We start from the raw sequence: 17,360 nt of genomic DNA, 5'->3' as shown, positions 1-17,360 counted from the left end.
TTCTCAAGGGAGCCCTGAGGAACACCACAGCGCCATGCCAAAGAAAAAACACCCTCAAGAGTGCAGGAAACACGCTCAGAAAGAAAAACAAGCGGCCATTCCGATGCTGGTGGCTGGACCGCGGTGGGAAAGCTCAGTGTGTGAGCTGATGGGACTATCCCAATAAAACATACTTCTGAGAGAGCAATTTCACTAAGCTTCTTGCTGACAGGCTTTTGTTGGGATAAGCCCTGAGGCACCTCACTCTGTTAAAACATTCCTAAATTGTGTCAACTGGAACATAGATCAAAGTTCAGCTAGTCAAAACACATCTAAAGGCCGTTCACACCGAGAACAATAACCACAGCGATAACTAAATCAGCGTCTACACTGATGCATGATAACATTCTGATTATTATAAGAGCGCCCAGTTTTGCCGCCTGCCACTTTAAAGGGGTCACATGATGCGATTTCAAGTGTTACAAACATAGATAAGATCCCGAAAGTTGCAAAGACTAAAGTCTCAAACCCATAGAGATATTTTTTAATAAAGTTAAGACTCGTCCAGACCCTCCTAAAACAATTCATTTAAACATGCACACGTCTACATAACTGTGTGTGACGATTTGCATAACATCGCTCAAATGTTTACACAAAGAAAGAAGGCGTAACTTTTATTCCTGCTTTAGTATTGTTGCTGCTGCCGCCGACATGTCGTGGAGTGAGAAACACAACGGTGTGTTTCGTTGTGAAAGCAAAACTTAGTTTGGCCTTCCAAAAGAGGACACAATTAGAAATCAGTGGTTAAGTTGTGTATTTACAACACTGCCGATCACAATGCACTGGATAGCCGGCCAATCAGCATACACCTTGCTTTTCAGAAGGATGGGCTTCGTAAAAATCTATGCATTTCAGAAAGGTGGGGGTTTTAACCTTAAACCAATAAGTTCACACAATAAATTGCTGCAATACCTGCAGTGATGGTGTCTGTATTCTTGGCACTTTGTGCCTCCACGTTTGCTCTTTTCTGGATCTCGAAACGCCTGGAGAATCCATCCTTGGGTTTCCAGAGCGCCTGCAACATGAGGGGCTTCTCGTGGTCACCGACAACCCGACAGCACTCTGTCTTCCATTCGTTGTCCAATCCAGTTCGGCCAATCACATCACAGAGCACATACGCACTGGAGTCTTCCTCTTCCAAACAGTACCTGTAAAACAAGAGAACAGCTCTGTTGGCCTTCCCCTGCTGGACTAATAACAAGTCTACGATGAAAGAGACCAATTACTTGACGTGTATTTAAGTGTGTTTTAAGTCTTGGGTTTGAAGTACTGATTAATTGAAAACAACAGAAAAAAATCCTACTGAATCAATAACTATCAAAAACAGATTTGCAGGACCAAAACCACTCACCAAAACAGCTAAGGGGGAGGTCTAATGATATTTCATGCATTCTGACTTATTTAGACTCGTAAAGAGCTGGATTCTCATGGCAAACATGGCAGTCCCAAGAAACAAGTTGGGACGTATGACACCATATCTGTGCCAAATACACTCATTCAGGGTTCATATAACCTTATACATAACCATAATAAATATACACAGTACACATACATGTATTATGTAAACAAAAAAGCTTATTTTGGATGCGATTAATCACTATTAGTTTGACTGCACTAGTTTTGCCTGTGTTTGACCTTTTTCTAAATAACATGTCAGCAGTGTGGACACACATCATCATGACCAACAATGATGCTAGAGTAGCAGTATATAAAATCTCTTGGGCCCTTTTTTGAAGAAATGTATTGTTAAACTCACATAGCGAGTTGAATCGCCCCATTACCAAAACTCAAAACGTTGATTCTGAATCTGTCAAGAGTGCATCCCTCACCTCTCCAGAGCCTCTTTGACCAGCTCTTTGGCACTGGAGTGACTGGTGGCCAGCACGCTCTTGTAGTTGGCTCCTTGGCAGATGTCACTGCCAAATATCTTGAGGATCCCTGGGATAGTCCTCTGGCTGGACAGCTCTGCGGGGTCGTCCGCTGCTTGCAGGGTCCTGCAGTCCTGACCCGGCCGTCTGTTTCTCAGAACAGGGCTTCGGTTGAACACCGTGGTCAGTCTGTTGTTGTGTCGGCGGATCTTGCTCTTGGCCGGCTGCCGGACTCCGGTGCTCTCCACAGACTGAGTCGTGCTATCAGACGTGCTGGACCTCAGAGAGAAGGTTAAGATGACTTTAAAAGCTTGCTACTGATGTGAGCATCTGCACTCAGTCTGCTTTAGATACAATGAGTGTAATAGACTGCGGATCCCATACAAACCCCTGCTAAGAAGAGAGTTGCTTTGTTTGTTTTCGTAACAGTATGAAGGATTTGTTTTTAATATGATATCAGTTAGTAAAAACGATTTAACATAATTTCAAATAATTATAATATTAAATATTACAATTATATAAAATTATTTAAAGCTTATCAGTTCACTGAGGGTGTGCCCCTTCTTCACATTTGCCAAGATGCAGTTCTATTATTAGAGAAGCAGAGCAATTTAGTGCCATGTCTCAAATTTACATGTAGCCTACAGTATTTTTTTACACTATGTATTTTTATTGCACGATTAGAGCAACATTTTTCAGGTCAAACGACATGAGAAAGTGCATAATCACATACTAAGAGATGCTTAGTTGTCTTATATTTACAATAAAAGCTGACACTGGTTGTTATTCTGCTATACAATGCCATCACTGTCACCCTTGTTTAAGTGTGTTTAAATCTCAAATGCTTTCACGGGACACTTGTTTCTTTCTGTGTGTCACAAGTGTGTTCAAAGGAAACAAACGGCATGCGCAAGTGTGTGAGTAACTCACTGCAGAGATCCATTGCTGGTCTTTCTGCCCAGCATCGCCAGGCGTCTCTTGGGCGAGCGGATCAATAACCCGACAGGGAAGCCGAGAGCTTGTTTAGAGATGTGACTGCTTCTTTCCTCCGAGATCATTTTAGCATGTGGAAGAGTATAATTATTCAATCGCAAATGTCAAGTTTAGTAGCTAAACCACAGTCTGTGTGCTCCGCTGTCAAAATAACTCGTTTCAGTACAACACATGTTGCGCGTGCAGTGACAAACAGAAACTTTAACCGCTAAACATCTTCAGTCCTGCCTCTCCGTGTCAGTCCTTTCATTAACATAATCCATCGCGACGTTTAAGAAAAAGAAAAAATATATAAATATATACTAACTTCGCTATTAAATAATGTTATCCAGTCCGGTTTGAACAGGTCCTCTTTATTTAGACATGTCCCTTACGGATTAAAAAGAATGATAATCCGATATAGGAAACGATGGCGATAAACTGTCCCAGCCACACGCTCTCTCCGATTCCGTTGAGTACCCCCTGTCCCGAATGTGTGTGTGTGTGTGTGTGGGTCCCGTTTGAAAAGTTAAACGCGACTATGATGACGTAGAGGGCGTTTGGGAACTCTTGCCGGAAGCCAATCCTACTAGGGCATATATTTACCTCATGAATATTAATTAGGGTATGTGATTGGACGAACAAGAAGGAATCGTCAGATTTAACTAATTCATATGCATGAGCGCAAAATTTATAGCAGCATATATATACACCATACACCTTTCTATATATATATATATATATATATATATATATATATAGACACACACACACACACGAGACCAAGATCTTTTAAACCACGTATTTCTGAAAGAAAACACTGGCCCTTATTCACAGGCAGAATCTAAACTTTGTCGAAAAAACTAACACTCTCATGTGAATCGAAGCATTTAATTGAAAGAGATTGTTTACAAAACTATATTAGAAATTAAACAGGCATTCAGTTCTGCTGGCTTCTTAAATGAGGTGGATGGTATTGTTAATTTACAAACATTAAACAGTCCATACATAGCCTACATTACTTAATGACTGACTACTTGCTTAATCATTAATATACATACAGGCGGATATACTTTATGATACAGCCTGTATGTCAGCAGTTCCCTCACTGTAAATTCAGATCTGAAGTACAAGGAAAAGGGAAGGGTGGGAGAGGATTTCCCTTGCACTGGGTGTGAAATGACTCAACAAAATATCAATCCATCTTTCTGCTTGGTCATATTTGCAGGTTCATGTTTGTTTTTTAATTCAAGAGAACAGAATTTCGTCTCCATCTACTGACCGTGATCACACACAACACAATAACTGCACGAGACAGTTATCCTCAAGGGGCTTCGGTTTACGGAAAAATCTCTGCTTAACACTCAAATATGTTCACTTTTATCTATTCAACAAAAAGAGTTCACCATGATATTTTCAGATTTTATGCAGATTTATCGGCATACCACTTCTGGGCTGAAGAAAAAGCGACTTTACCATTCAAATTCAATTCAAACTGGCTAATTTATAAAACCAAAAGGATTTTTTATTTTATTATTCTCAGGTCCTTAAAATCAGAGAAAACGTGTGTCACATTAAGTGCCAAGATGTATGGTTAACAATCAAAAATTATCCAGTTTACCATGGTACATGAAGGTCGTGAGTCTGAAGGTTTGTATTCAAACAGTCTTCACAGGTTAGGAGACGTCAGCCATTTACCTTCAAGAAAATCCATCTTCAATAAAATAGCCACAAATATGGCCATCTAAGTGAACCCACATGCCTTTCCAGGAAATCATGAGACCCTTTTAAAGTGATGAAATAAAATAAAATTGTAGAATAAACACACTCTTGAACATACTACTAAATATTTTGGCACTGTCAGATTTTATCAAGTTTTTTTTTTACCTATGATGTACTAACAGCAGCAAAACTGCTTGGTCGTTAAACGTTTAACAAGGAAAAGCTTTCTGATATCTGAAGCGAGCAGGTCAGCTCACAGTTCTGTCATCTTTTACATGCAGCGTCTTAAAAAACAACACAACAGCATTTTTTTCTTCATTTTTATTCATGACAAATACAGGCTTTTAAAACTGGAACAAAATGAAAACACTTCTCTGAACTAAAATCGTGGAAAGAATTGGGATTGAGCACACAGAGGGGAAAACCAAAGCAGTTGAGACCTTTAAGGCTTCCAGTCAAAATAAAGTCTGAACAAAACGTTAAATATTTCCGACGTGTCAAGTGAGAGCGGACTGTACAGAGCAAACATGCCACAAGTATTTATTTGATTCATTCTGAAGGCATACTAACAGAAGTAATGGTGGACCTGCATGGGCATCTACGCCAGCTCTTAGCAGTGAGACCAGAGAAAACCAAACAGAATTGAAAAAAAAACAAGAAAAAACACAAAAGGTCCTGTGGAAACGCTGAAAAGGGGACCATTTACATTTTTATCATATAGGCCTCTACATCTGTGGTTCACCTTGTTTTAAAGCAGCGGAGGTGGGTTGTCGGATGGAGGTCTTCAGGTCTTCCTCTCGCAGCTGTTCAAACTCCTCCTGATGTACACAAATGGTCAGAGAAACCCTATTAGTACATGAAACCGGACCCATTTACAGCACAACCAAAAACATTACACCAGTCTCATTTACATAGCGTTTCAAAAATGATCAAACCACTTTTTTTTCCATGTCCAATTGGCAATAAATACATCGGATCACTTATCTTCTCACTCTATCAGTTATCAAATGTTTCATCTTGACATTTATAAAGGCTTATATTTACAACATAAGCAGCAGCAGTGATAGTAGCTGCTCGGCTGCAAATACAAATGACTGAAGGCGAGCACACAAGTAAAACACAAAATATATTTAAAGAATTGAGATCCCTCTTCTATACGGCCAGACTGTGACTCTGTAGGTGGCTGGTCTTGCTCTGAAAGCATGCACTGCTATTTTAAGGACAACACAAGTAGGGAATTTAAACAGGATAGAGAGTAAGAAAAGTTTACTTCAAAAAGACACACCTGCATCGAGACACAAGCTAATTCACAGTAGCCCTGAGCGATATATATCCAATATCCCTGAGAGAACCAGCAGTGATGGATCGCAACAATGCATACAAACTTAAACAGCTTGAAACCAATTCAAAACTGTGATCAAACATAAGTAAATATTAATGTTTATTCTTATGTATTATTATATTAGTGCTGACAATAATGAATAACTTTGCGTTGAAAATTTACGAGAAAAAAAAATTCTGCTTAATTTCGCAAAAATACTTTTGTAATATCTTTTTAATGGTTTTAATTTATAGTTTAGGGGGTAATTTCTTAGCAGAAACGTATGCGATTAATCTGTTTTAAAATAAATTATCACTTATAAGCCCTTGTGCATACACAAGATTTATTTTTATAATTTGCACTGTTTTGCAACTTTAATTTTTAATTTTGTAGCCATTTTGAACAAGCTACAATAGTGATATGGTGGCTCCTCTTATTATAGACCAAAACAATAAATAAATCAACCTTTGAACATATTTATTAGCTCTCAAATGTGCTTAGTTTCATCTGTAAGGGATGTAACGATTAACTGAGTCGGATGGCAATCGATTCAAATATGTAACAATTCAAATCGGGTTGAGATGCCAAACAAATCGCAAATTAATTAGGGGTAGGAGTTTATATGAATGCATGTCTGGGGAAACTGGCTGTCTTTAGAAGAGTTTAGATGATACTCGCCACAGTATAACGCATATTAAAGTTAATAAGTGCAGCGATGTTTTGTTTACAGCGGTAAGCAAGGAAACACTTTAAGTGCCACCTGCTGGCAGTGTGTGAATCTGCGTCTCGTTCAGTTCATCTACTGTTTCATGATTGTGGTTTCAAAATTTCAATTTGTTTTTTTTATTTACATTACATTTTGTAATTTAGCAGATGCGACTTAAAAATGAGGACAATAGAAGCAATCAAAACCAATAAAAGAGGACTGATATGCAAATGTTGTACTAAAATATTATTATAGTGTTATTATCAATTTCACAAAGAAACGTGCAGCCCTGGTCGAAACAATAATAAAAGAACACATTTAATTTATAATCAGTCTTAAATCTAATTTTGTTAAAAAAATTGTGAATCAAATTGAGAGATCAAAACGTGATTTGAGTGAATCGTTACATCCCTGTCAATAAGATGAACTGACATTTGTTTAGCTATATCACCCAACCCTAATTCAAACCTATTACTGGTTACTAGGTCTGGGAAAATAAATCGATGCATCGCGAATCGAGAACTGATTCAGCATCGATTCTGAGATTTCCTGAATGCATCGCGATTCTTTCTTGAATCGATTCTGAGATTAGTTTTGAACAGCAGATGGCACTGCTTGCTTTAGAAACACCCGCACTCTGCTCGTTTCCAAATCCTTACAGACACTTGAACCTAAAATAATTGTTCATAAAATTCCCGGCCAATGCACAAGCATTCTTTAGCACTCTTGTTCATGACATTTGAGTGTGCAGATAAAAACTAGATTAGAGCACCATCTGCTGTTAAAATCGAAGCTCAGAATCGATTCCAGAGGAATCACGATGCATTCGGAAAATCTAAGAATCGATCCACGAAGCGATTCTGCATCGATTTATAGTCCCAGCCCTACTGGTTACCAAACAGGCAAAATGAAAATAAGTGACACAAACAAGAAGAAATAATGGTTTTGAGCTTGATCTGGTTTGATGGGTAACTGTGGGATATCAATTAGGCTCATCTGTAAATCTGAAATCCACCCATTTAGGCATAGAGTAAACCATTGGCACTTGAACCCAACAGAAAACAAAACGGAGAACATTTAAAACGGGGAGAAAAGAGACCGGGTAAATAAACATCAAGCTCTGAGACACGTTCACAGGTAACAGCATTCAAATGGATGTGGGTAGTGAAAGGAGTACCTTTGGTGAATACCTGCATAGATTGACAGTATCCTTGATTTTTTAATTGGCTTTTCATGAGGGGGGGTGTCGCTCACAACACCAACGCTGTGTGAGGTGCGGAGGTCAGCTGCAATAATTCATTAACCCTATACTTCAATCATCCCAAAGCTATCGGATCTCGACTTTGAGAACAGACGGCGTTAAAAAGTGCAACATATCCATGTAACTCCAACAACAAAAAAATACATACATATGTACTCATTGCAGTTGAATGAACTCTTTGGACCTCTTATTAACACCTTACAGACATCAGATGGTAAAATGCTGTGTGCTTATGCAAGTACATACATATGAGCACACAATCATTTAACTAGTTTAATCTTACTGCGAGCATAGTTAACAAGGTTGAAGTAGTAAAGGTAGAGTTAGGAAAAAAGAAAGGTAAAACACGTAAATTTGGAAGAGAACTTGTCTAAAGAGACAGATGTATGACCGATACAAAACGAGGTACCTCCAAGCATGTTTTTCAGGGCTACACTGGCCTTTCCCTCTGGGTTTGTTTCTTTCTACTTTCTTCCGTTTCATCAGCCTAGTCCCCATCTTCAGTGCATACTTACGATGCACTATTAAAAAACAGGAAGAAAAATCACAGACAGAACTGAAAGAAAAAGGGGGGGAAGGGGAGAGGGGGAGAGACCCGGGCTGGACGGGACGGTGCACTTACCTGGGGCTGATCTGAGGTCCTATCAGATCAGTTTTAATTGGACTGTGTGTCACCTTCAGAATGTAGCTCTTGCGCGGTGCCGTTCACTTCCGCTTTGGGAGGCTCCGCCTCCATGGACTTGGACTTGGAGAGCTCAGACTTCTCAACCGAGCCCTTTCTGCTGCTCCTTTTTTCATCTGAGGAGTCCTTGTGGTCTGCAAGAAGACAATAAACAGAAATGGCTATCTAATATGGCATATTCGATTTAGTTTCGCAAGTCAGTTAAAACTCTTCCAGTAAAACCCTTTCGGAATATCTGATGTAACAATGATGTTGAGGGCATTCTGCTCGTCAAAAGAAAATAAATAAACATGGAGATACAGAAAAAATTACTCTTCAAAAGGTTCTTGATTTTACTTCCAATAAATCTCTCTGACTGGCTAAAATAAGTCAAAATGTAACAAAAAATAAATAAATAAATACCACCAATCAAACAAACAAACAAAAAAAGATTAAACACAACAAACGAAAAAATAAAACCCAAAAACAAAATGTTATGATAGATTACATGAATTTTTTTTTTTTACCTTAAAATGTTCTTTATTTTACTTCTTCCATTAAACATCTCTGAACAAATTGGTCAAAATTGTCATTTTGAAAATCAAAAGTCACACAACAAAACAAAAAAATGCAACAAATCAAACAAAACATAGAAAACTAAAACAAACAACAAAATCCAAAAACAATGACAAATAAAAGCATTTTTAAAAAAAATAAAAACCCTAAGTGCTGTTTAAAGGTCAACAAAGACTCAAAGCTTTGATCAAAACAATAATAAACGAATTAAATGCCACACCTTTGTCCCGAGAGGATTTGTCCTTGTCTCGGTCTCTGCTGCGGCTGCGGTGCCGGTGGCTCTTGCGCTCAGAGCTGCGGGACCTCCTCCTCTCCCTGCTGCGAGAGCGTCGCTTCCTGTCCGAGCGCTCGCGGCTGTGCCTCCTCTCACGGTCACGGCTCCTGTTGACGTGTAAGATTTCCTCCATCAGTAAATAAATAAAAAAAAAAAATCACAGAAATGACAACTGCCACAACAGGTGACCGTAAAGTATGCTGAACCAGTTTTGTTATTTTCTGAAACAAACTTTATCAGTTAACGGTTTTCAAAAATAGTTTTGCCGATTCTCAGCTCAGCCTGTTTGTTTCGTGTACCTGCTGCGCTTCCTGTCGCGCTCCTTGCTCCTGGACCTCTTCCTGTCTCTCGAGCGGCTCCTGCGGCGGTCTGATGCGCGGCTGGAGTGTCTGCTGTTGGAGTGACTCCTCCTGCGCCTGTCTCTGTCCCGTTCCCGTTCCCGTTCCCTGTCCCTCTCCCGTTCCCTCTCCCGCTCACGTTCCCTCTCCTTCTCCCGCTCTCTCTCCCTCTCCTTTTCTCGCTCCTTCTCCCTCTCCTCCTCCTCTTTGCGTTTCTTCTCGCGCTCCTCCCTTTCACGTTCCCGGTCCTCCTTCTCTTTCTTGCCTCGCTCATCCTTCTCCGGATCCTCCGAGCGCCGATGTAGCTTCTCCTGTGGGATCAAACAGAAAATCATGGTGTAAATATGACCTTTTTTATTTGTGCCAGTCACATTCATTAAAATCCATGCATTACCCAAATTATCATAAAACAATTCGTTTTTCAACCACCCAAAAATCTAAATCGCATATTTTTGTAGATGGCTTAAACCAAAGCAATTATTTTAATACACAACTCAATACACAAAAGAGAGCATTATTTGTGATGGAAATTTTCTGGGTCCATCTTACAAAATGAGTCTCACTATATTGTAAAATATAGGACTGGACTAAATGTCTTTAACAGACCCTAAAATCAAAAGGTTGACCGTCTCCTCACCTTCAGTTCCTCGACCGTGGCTTTGATTTTGGCGTATCCCATATGCTGCTTGCCCATTAGATGATCGTCCACTCTGGACTGAGCGTCACCAACTATGAGGAAAGCGCCACACACTTCACACACCTCCATCTGCTTCTCCTGAGCTGCAAAGCTCTCAATCGTCTTGAGAAACAAGAAGTCACGTCAGTACCTCTTACAGCTAAACACAAAACCAGTCCGTATGTCTGCTCAAGTCTGGACGTGTCACTCACCGAAGGAGTGGAACTGAGCTGCTCCCGCTCCTCCTTCAGCTGCTCCACCAGCTTCATCATGCCTTGCGCCTCCTCAACACGGCCCTCCGAGCCCAGCTCCTCGATCTGAACACACACAAACACGGTTATAAGCCTCTCTGAACACATCTGTGCTCACTTCTCAGCTCATGACGGGCAGAACCCACCTGAACGACGAGCTCCTCGATCTTCGTGGTGAGGACTTGAGCTTTCTCCTCGTTCTTCCCAGTGGGACCCGGTGCCTGGAAATCAGAGTTCGGAGTGAGTTGTGTTCAACACATTGTAAAGATTTACTTTTGCTCTATATTATTATTGGAAAAAACTGCATATGAATTTAACAGATTGTCCTAACCAGCCCGGCTGCTGAAGAGCAGGCAATAAATATGTTCCAAAACATGGTCCTATTAAAATGAGGACAGTGAAGGGTATGGAAACACTTACTCCAGAGTTCTGCTGGGCTTGTGACAGGGCTAAACGCGCATGTCCCCTCCGAATCCTGCGCTCCACCTCGGCCAAGAGACTCTGCAGGTACCGCAGGAAGTCTCGCTCGTATCCTTCCTTCATGAAGCGGGAGCTCTTCTCATACCTGAGACAACGTGAGACAGTCAGCAGTCACAGGCTTTAACAAAGAAGACTCATCCCAAATAAGATGCAGAACCACAAAAGGAAACCCGTCAAGAACTAGACGTTTCTTTTATTATTAATTAATTTTGGGTAGATATTTTTAATGCCATGTCAGCATCTTAGGCAATTTTCATAGCAAAAACTATTCAAAAATACAAGTACAATAAAAAAACAAAAAATAAACAGCAAACAAATAATTTCTATTACACAAGATTTTTTTTTACATGAAAATGATAAAAATTCTAAAGATTTTACAGGTAAAAATTACACTCAATAATACTGTTGGGTTATTTTACTTTATTTTTTTAACAAGATCATTTTTAGAAACCATAAAATAATAATAATAATAATTTTATAGAGTAAATGACAATCACCATTTAGATCAATGGGAATAAAAAAATCTGCCCGGGTATTACAGTAAAAAGAAATAGATTTTTTTAATGATATAATAGAAAATTGTGAGGAAATTCATGTTAATTAATCTAATGTCAGTTTTTAAAAAATTATTAAATGAGTGGTTATGTTAATGGTTATATATTAATATATTAGTAAATTAAATAACGAAACTAAATCTATTCTTTATTTATTACCATCTGATTTTGGGATATAACACAGTCGTGACTTACATTTTCCTCAAGTTCTCATCATGGATTTTTTCACAAGGACCTGGGGGAAAAATATAGATGACAATGTGGACTGTAAGAAGAAAACGAGATTAATGCGTTTGAGAAGCGGTCCTTACCCAAGTCTGACCGTGTGTTTGTGAAGAGTTCAGCGGGACAGAAGCCACACAGGTAGTATTTACAGACCTGAAGAACGGAGTGCACACTTGTGTTAAATCCTCTTATTGGGGGTCGACTGACACTGTTTTTTTGACAGCCGATCCTGTTATCTTGGAAAGCAGGGTGACCAATGGCAGATATCATTTGATTTATTTTCATTAATATTTGAGAAATTTTCAATAATTTGAAAATGGATTTAAAAATAAAAAAAGTTTAAAATAAACATACTTGTACTTTAGATTACCAAGTATTTAATCACAAAATTATTATTTAATAAAAAAATAATTAAAAAGGTAGACACTGTAACCAACAATGAAGTTGGTTAGAAGTTTGTCTGCATTGGGACTCATTTCTTCAAATAAAGCCTAGGTTACACTCATTTTACATACAGCACAAATGACATACATGAACAGGACAGAAAGTGAATGGTAACATGGCGAGGAGTATTGTGACTTACAAGTATATTGTTATGTTGCTAGAGTTCACCTCAATCACTGTAACTGCATCCTTATGCACTCAACCATTTAGTGTATGAATCGTATAAACTTATTTTGTCATTAACAAGAGTGTAATAGCCATGTAATACCATGTAATTAAAGCTGCGATAGTTGATTGCATGAAGTGTCCAACATGACACACTTCATAACATACACATATATATATTATACACATATACACACACACACACACACACACACACACACATATATATATATATATATATATATATATATATATATATATAGTATATTTAATACATGACACAAGTTATTTTAAGGACATACTTTATAGGCATGTCACTTCTGTAATAATGGTTCTTAAAACAAAAAGAAAAGAAAAAAAAACACTTAAAATATTACTTTAATATGATTCTCAAAGCAGCAGCAATGGTCTCTCCATTTGCTGAAGGAACAAGACTCTTCACCACGAGACCAAGATGCTGCTGTGGAGTGTGTGGTTGCTAGGGTGTTGAGAGTGTTGCTAGGGTGTTCTGAGTTTGTAGCGTGAGGTTGTACAGGTTCAACTCTGTTTTACTGGCTCAAGACCAAACAGATCCTCATACATGCTCATTTGGACAACTTTAAAGGTGATTTTCTCAATATTTCATTTTTTTTTACCCTCAGATTCCAGATTTTCAAACAGTATCTCAACCAAATATCATCTGATCCGAACAAACCAATGGAAAACTTATTTTTTCAGCTATAAATCTCAGTTTTAAAAAGATAGGGTAACTTTTGTATCTATCAGGTCCCCCTCTTCGGCGTAGCCATAGTTGCCAAGTCCGCTTATAATACGCGATATTTTTTGTAAGTGGCGTTAAAACAGCACGGGTTGCGGGTTGCGTTTTTTGGGGCTTATTTAAGAATATATGGTTGTTTGTTAGGAAAATCTGACAAGCAACTTCGTTTTCTTTACATCTATGGTGTAAATTGATACTGATACATTGATTTGTATCCTTTTTTTCCCCTTATCAGTTTTTCTAATAAAGCGGTTTGTTTCAGTTTAATATGTTGCAGGCTCATTTATTGTTAATAAATGATAATGCGGAAAATAAATTATCAAATAATATTGGGCTTGTTTTTGAAGCTCCAGTTGCGTATTTGTCTCGCGAGAGTTGGCAAGTGTGGGCGTAGCTCGTGTGTGATTTGTCTGTCAGTTTTAAGATGGTAATATCATCCCTCTCCTCATTATTTGAACAGTTATATGTTGCTCAAACGGTGCTGGATGAGTTACACGCAAAAGCTTGACGCTCAGAACTTGTTGCAAACGAATAAAAGTTGTTTCATCTTAGAAAAGCACATAATAAAGATATAAAGAGGAGGGCGGGACGCTGCAGTCTGATGTTTAGTGCATGTGTTCAATGAGACACAAGCTAACAGATCATAACAACACCTGCTAAGTAAGATCATATACATCCCAAACACACCCGGAACTGTTCTTCAGGTAGTGTAGTGATCTGCAGAGCCTGTGCGAGAGAGAGTAAGTCACTCACGGTCTCGTGATCCCAGCGCACATTACAGCGCTTCTCGTCCGGAGCCAGGTTCCGGTCTCGACCCATCAACTCATCCAGCAGCTGGGCAGCAGACAGCATCGTGTCTCGGCTGTACTTCTGACCCGCTAGAAGAGAGGAGTATCGATCATTTACAGTATATCATGTGCTGCGTGCCTGCTCTGAGCTCAACAACAAAATGGCAGATCAGCGCGCAGCGGATATTACCCATAAGGCACCGCGAGGAACAGTGCGCCATCTAATGTAGAGAATCAGAATCAGAATCAGAATGAGCTTTATTGCCAGGTATGTTCAGGGAAGAAACTGGTCCTGTGTCTGGTCGTTCTAGTGCAGATCGGTGGCAGCAGCTTCAAAAACACTCCAATCAGTGAGGTCAAAACAAGATTGTAAATCCTGCTCTGCTTCATTAGTCCATCTTTTTACAGGATGTATGGGATGACATGACCTTTACAAATTAACTTTGGTAACTGTCACCCGGCCCCTCGGTGGGCCCCCAACGTTTACTTCAGTATATTACAATTAAATCCTGATCTAATCACAACATACTATATATCATTGGAAAGGTCTAAGACTGCTAAATAGATATTTTACCAATCTTTTTTGTTAAAAACTATCTAGAAAAAGTAATAGATTAATTTATGGCAAGAGTGCCTTTGTAAAAAAAAAAAAAAAAAAAAAGTGCCTTTTTCACTTGAAAACTTAAAATCTCAAGAATCATCCTTTGAAACCCATTTAAAAAAAAAAAAAAATTGCATTACCATGATGGTACATCAAAAACACGTTACAAAATGTTTTCAGTCATGATTTATAAACATAAAAAAATCATTCTTTCAGTATTCTTTCAGTATTTATTGTGAATGATTTATCTATTTTTCTTTTTCTTTTTTAAACTGGACCTTTTTCAATTTTAACATCCATTTTGTATTTAATTACTAGATTCTAAGCATAAACTGTATAAAATACACAATTTTGTTGACTTTCCATACACTATATTTACCTGGTAAAGAGAAATGTCTTCAATAAATATATAATTAATAAATAATATAGTGTCGGAGGATCAGAAGGAGATATCCAATATGTCACTCAGCATCTCTACAACTCTAATTCAGTTCATTTTGATCTGGATACATTTCTCAATGGTTTGGGAAAGTAAAAACTATTAATATGGATATCAAATTATTTTGGGATGAAGAGATAAAACTGGAGGAAATGAAAGAATGTATTGGGTATTTAAAATATAATCGATCTCCGGGTAATGACAGACTTTTCAATCAATTTTATAAAGTCTTTCAGGATCACTTTTGCAGTATATAAAGAATCAATAGATAAAAGAGAGTCGCCAGACTCATTAAAACAAGAGATTATTAAAAATATATATATATATATACATAAAAATATATTCTACACTTAGACAACTGGAGGCCTATTAGTCTTTGAAATGATGATGCCAAGGTTTTTGCACATATATTTGCTAAAAGATTGAAACACGGTTTAGATTCATGGTTTAAATGGTTCAAGGACGTCATATTAGTAACAATATTAGATTGATTTGAGACAAGGTGGATTATAATGAGTACATATTAGATAACAGTCTTATATTATTTGTTGATTTCTATAAGGCGTTCGACACAATAGAACATGTTTTTGTGTTAAAAATTATAGCATTTTTTGCACTAGTTCTGTAAAATAAATTAGGGAAGTCGTGGCCTAGTGGTTAGAGCGTTTGACTCCTAACACTATGGTGGTGTGTTCGAGTCTCAGGCTGGTAATACCACGACTGAAGTGCCCTTGAGCAAGGCACTGAACCCCTGACTGCTCCCGGGTGCTGCAGCCCACTGCTCTGTGTGTGCGTGTGTGTGCACTTTGGATGGGTTAAATGCAGAGCACCAATTCTGAGCATGGGTCACCATTCTTGGCTGTATCATGTCTCTTTCACTTAAAATTGGCTCAAGGTGTCAGGGTTCTGTCACTTCGGTCTAATTTATTCATGATTTTGTGACAGAGCCCTGACGCTCCCATCATGTTGTGCTTTTATGTATTTATCCCTCTGTTGTCTGTGTGGCATGTTTCATGTTGGAGCATGGTGTCCAGGCACTTACCTCTTATTCAGATTAAATTTTGGTTTGGTGTCAGGATTCAGGCACTGGTGCTACATGTTCTGTTCTGTTGTGGGAGCGTGCGATCTCGAGTTCGCTCGGGCTGTATGCTCTTCTGTCCACCTGTGTTTCCCTTATTCCTTCCTCATTTGCTCCTTATTTATTCTCCTTATGTTTGCAGTCCTGTCCAGTTCATTGTCATATTTACTCTTGTGGTTTCTTGCCTTGCTTTCCAGTTTTGGTTTGTTTATTTTATTTTATTATTAATTAAATCCTATTCACCTGCACCATCGAGTCCTCGCTCCATCCTTCGCCCCATCCCTGACAGAACAAACTGGTCTTGACGAGGACTCAGCGGCGGAAGTGCTTGCACCATCCTCCCGTCTCCACTCTCTCCAGCCTCCTCTACAAACACAATCTCTGTTTCAAGGTCTTGGGCTCGCTCCTGACAGGGGACTGAGCTGAAGAAGTTTGCATTTGAGCTCAGCAGAGGGCTTGGGGTTCAGTGATGCAGCTCTCAAGGACTTGTTTAATAATACCCTCGATGAGCCCCTCAACTGAGGAAGAATGAGGGGGCTGGACCACCTGAAATTCGGGGAATTTGTGCAGTTACTAGGATGTCCCCCAGCTAAGTAGGCTGCAGCGCCTCCAGACGTGACCGCTGATGATGCTGCAGCGCCTCCAGAAGTGACCGCTGATGATGCTGCAGCGCCTCCAGAAGTGACGGCTGATGATGCTGCAGCGCCTCCAGAAGTGACGGCTGATGATGCTGCAGCGCCTCCAGAAGTGACGGCTGATGATGCTGCAGCGCCTCCAGACGTGACGGCTGATGATGCTGCAGCGCCTCCAGACGTGACCGCTGATGATGCTGCAGCGCCTCCAGAAGTGACGGCTGATGATGCTGCAGCGCCTCCAGAAGTGACCGCTGATGATGCTGCAGCGCCTCCAGAAGTGCCCGCTGAAGCTGCTGCAGAGCCTCCAGAAGTGACCGCTGATGATGCTGCAGCGCCTCCAGAAGTGACGGCTGATGATGCTGCAGCGCCTCCAGAAGTGACCGCTGATGATGCTGCAGCGCCTCCAGAAGTGACCGCTGATGATGCTGCAGCGCCTCCAGAAGTGACCGCTGATGATGCTGCAGCGCCTCCAGAAGTGACCGCTGATGATGCTGCAGCGCCTCCAGAAGTGACCGCTGATGATGCTGCA

At 39.6% G+C, this 17,360-nt stretch overlaps 2 protein-coding genes across 7 annotated transcripts in view; both read right to left on the bottom strand.

Moving 5' to 3' along the window:
• Positions 1–3,497, bottom strand: part of LOC127953122 (ras-associating and dilute domain-containing protein) — a 28,857-nt gene extending 25,360 nt beyond the window's left edge. The window contains exons 1-3 of one of the 2 annotated variants that reach the window (XM_052552063.1): positions 2,838–3,497; positions 1,869–2,186; positions 952–1,187 (exon numbers count right to left, since the gene is read on the bottom strand). In XM_052552063.1, coding sequence (XP_052408023.1) covers positions 952–1,187; positions 1,869–2,186; positions 2,838–2,965 — 682 coding nt within the window. In that variant the 5' untranslated portion in view covers positions 2,966–3,497. The remainder of the gene's footprint in view (positions 1–951; positions 1,188–1,868; positions 2,187–2,837) is intronic. The other variant, XM_052552062.1, reaches the window with a different exon arrangement.
• Positions 3,498–4,774: 1,277 nt separating this feature from the next.
• LOC127953143 (luc7-like protein 3) lies at positions 4,775–14,272 on the bottom strand. 5 transcript variants are annotated; one of them, XR_008153098.1, is made up of 12 exons: positions 14,044–14,272; positions 12,011–12,077; positions 11,895–11,934; positions 11,086–11,230; positions 10,812–10,886; positions 10,627–10,731; positions 10,376–10,537; positions 9,700–10,049; positions 9,347–9,507; positions 8,512–8,705; positions 8,299–8,410; positions 4,895–5,419 (listed from the first exon to the last, which is right to left on the bottom strand). XR_008153098.1 is itself a non-coding variant. In XM_052552118.1 (11 exons), the coding sequence occupies exons 1-10, from the start codon at positions 14,140–14,142 to the stop codon at positions 8,545–8,547; spliced, it is 1,365 nt and encodes a 454-aa protein (XP_052408078.1). In that variant the 5' UTR covers positions 14,143–14,272; the 3' UTR covers positions 4,890–8,410; positions 8,512–8,544. The 5 variants fall into 5 exon arrangements, 3 of the variants coding, with proteins under 3 accessions (XP_052408076.1, XP_052408078.1, XP_052408077.1); XM_052552118.1 differs by having other exon boundaries at positions 4,890–8,410; XR_008153097.1 differs by having other exon boundaries at positions 8,299–8,705.
• Between the last annotated feature and the right edge of the window lie 3,088 nt (positions 14,273–17,360).

This window comes from Carassius gibelio, chromosome B3 (assembly GCF_023724105.1).
Source record: "Carassius gibelio isolate Cgi1373 ecotype wild population from Czech Republic chromosome B3, carGib1.2-hapl.c, whole genome shotgun sequence".
Lineage (NCBI taxonomy): Eukaryota > Metazoa > Chordata > Actinopteri > Cypriniformes > Cyprinidae > Carassius > Carassius gibelio.
The sequence above is the reverse complement of the archived record's forward strand: the minus strand, read 5'-3'. Positions and strand labels throughout refer to the sequence as shown.

Excerpts from the sequence above, each read along its gene's own strand:
- LOC127953143 (XM_052552116.1), bottom strand. The coding sequence starts at position 14,142 with ATGCTGTCTGCTGCCCAGCTGCTGGATGAGTTGATGGGTCGAGACCGG. Across the intron at positions 11,935-12,010 it reads AAACACACGGTCAGACTTGG|GTCCTTGTGAAAAAATCCAT; the intron begins GTAAGGACCGCT and ends TTTTTCCCCCAG. Across the intron at positions 8,706-9,346 it reads CAAATCCTCTCGGGACAAAG|ACCACAAGGACTCCTCAGAT; the intron begins GTGTGGCATTTA and ends GTCTTCTTGCAG.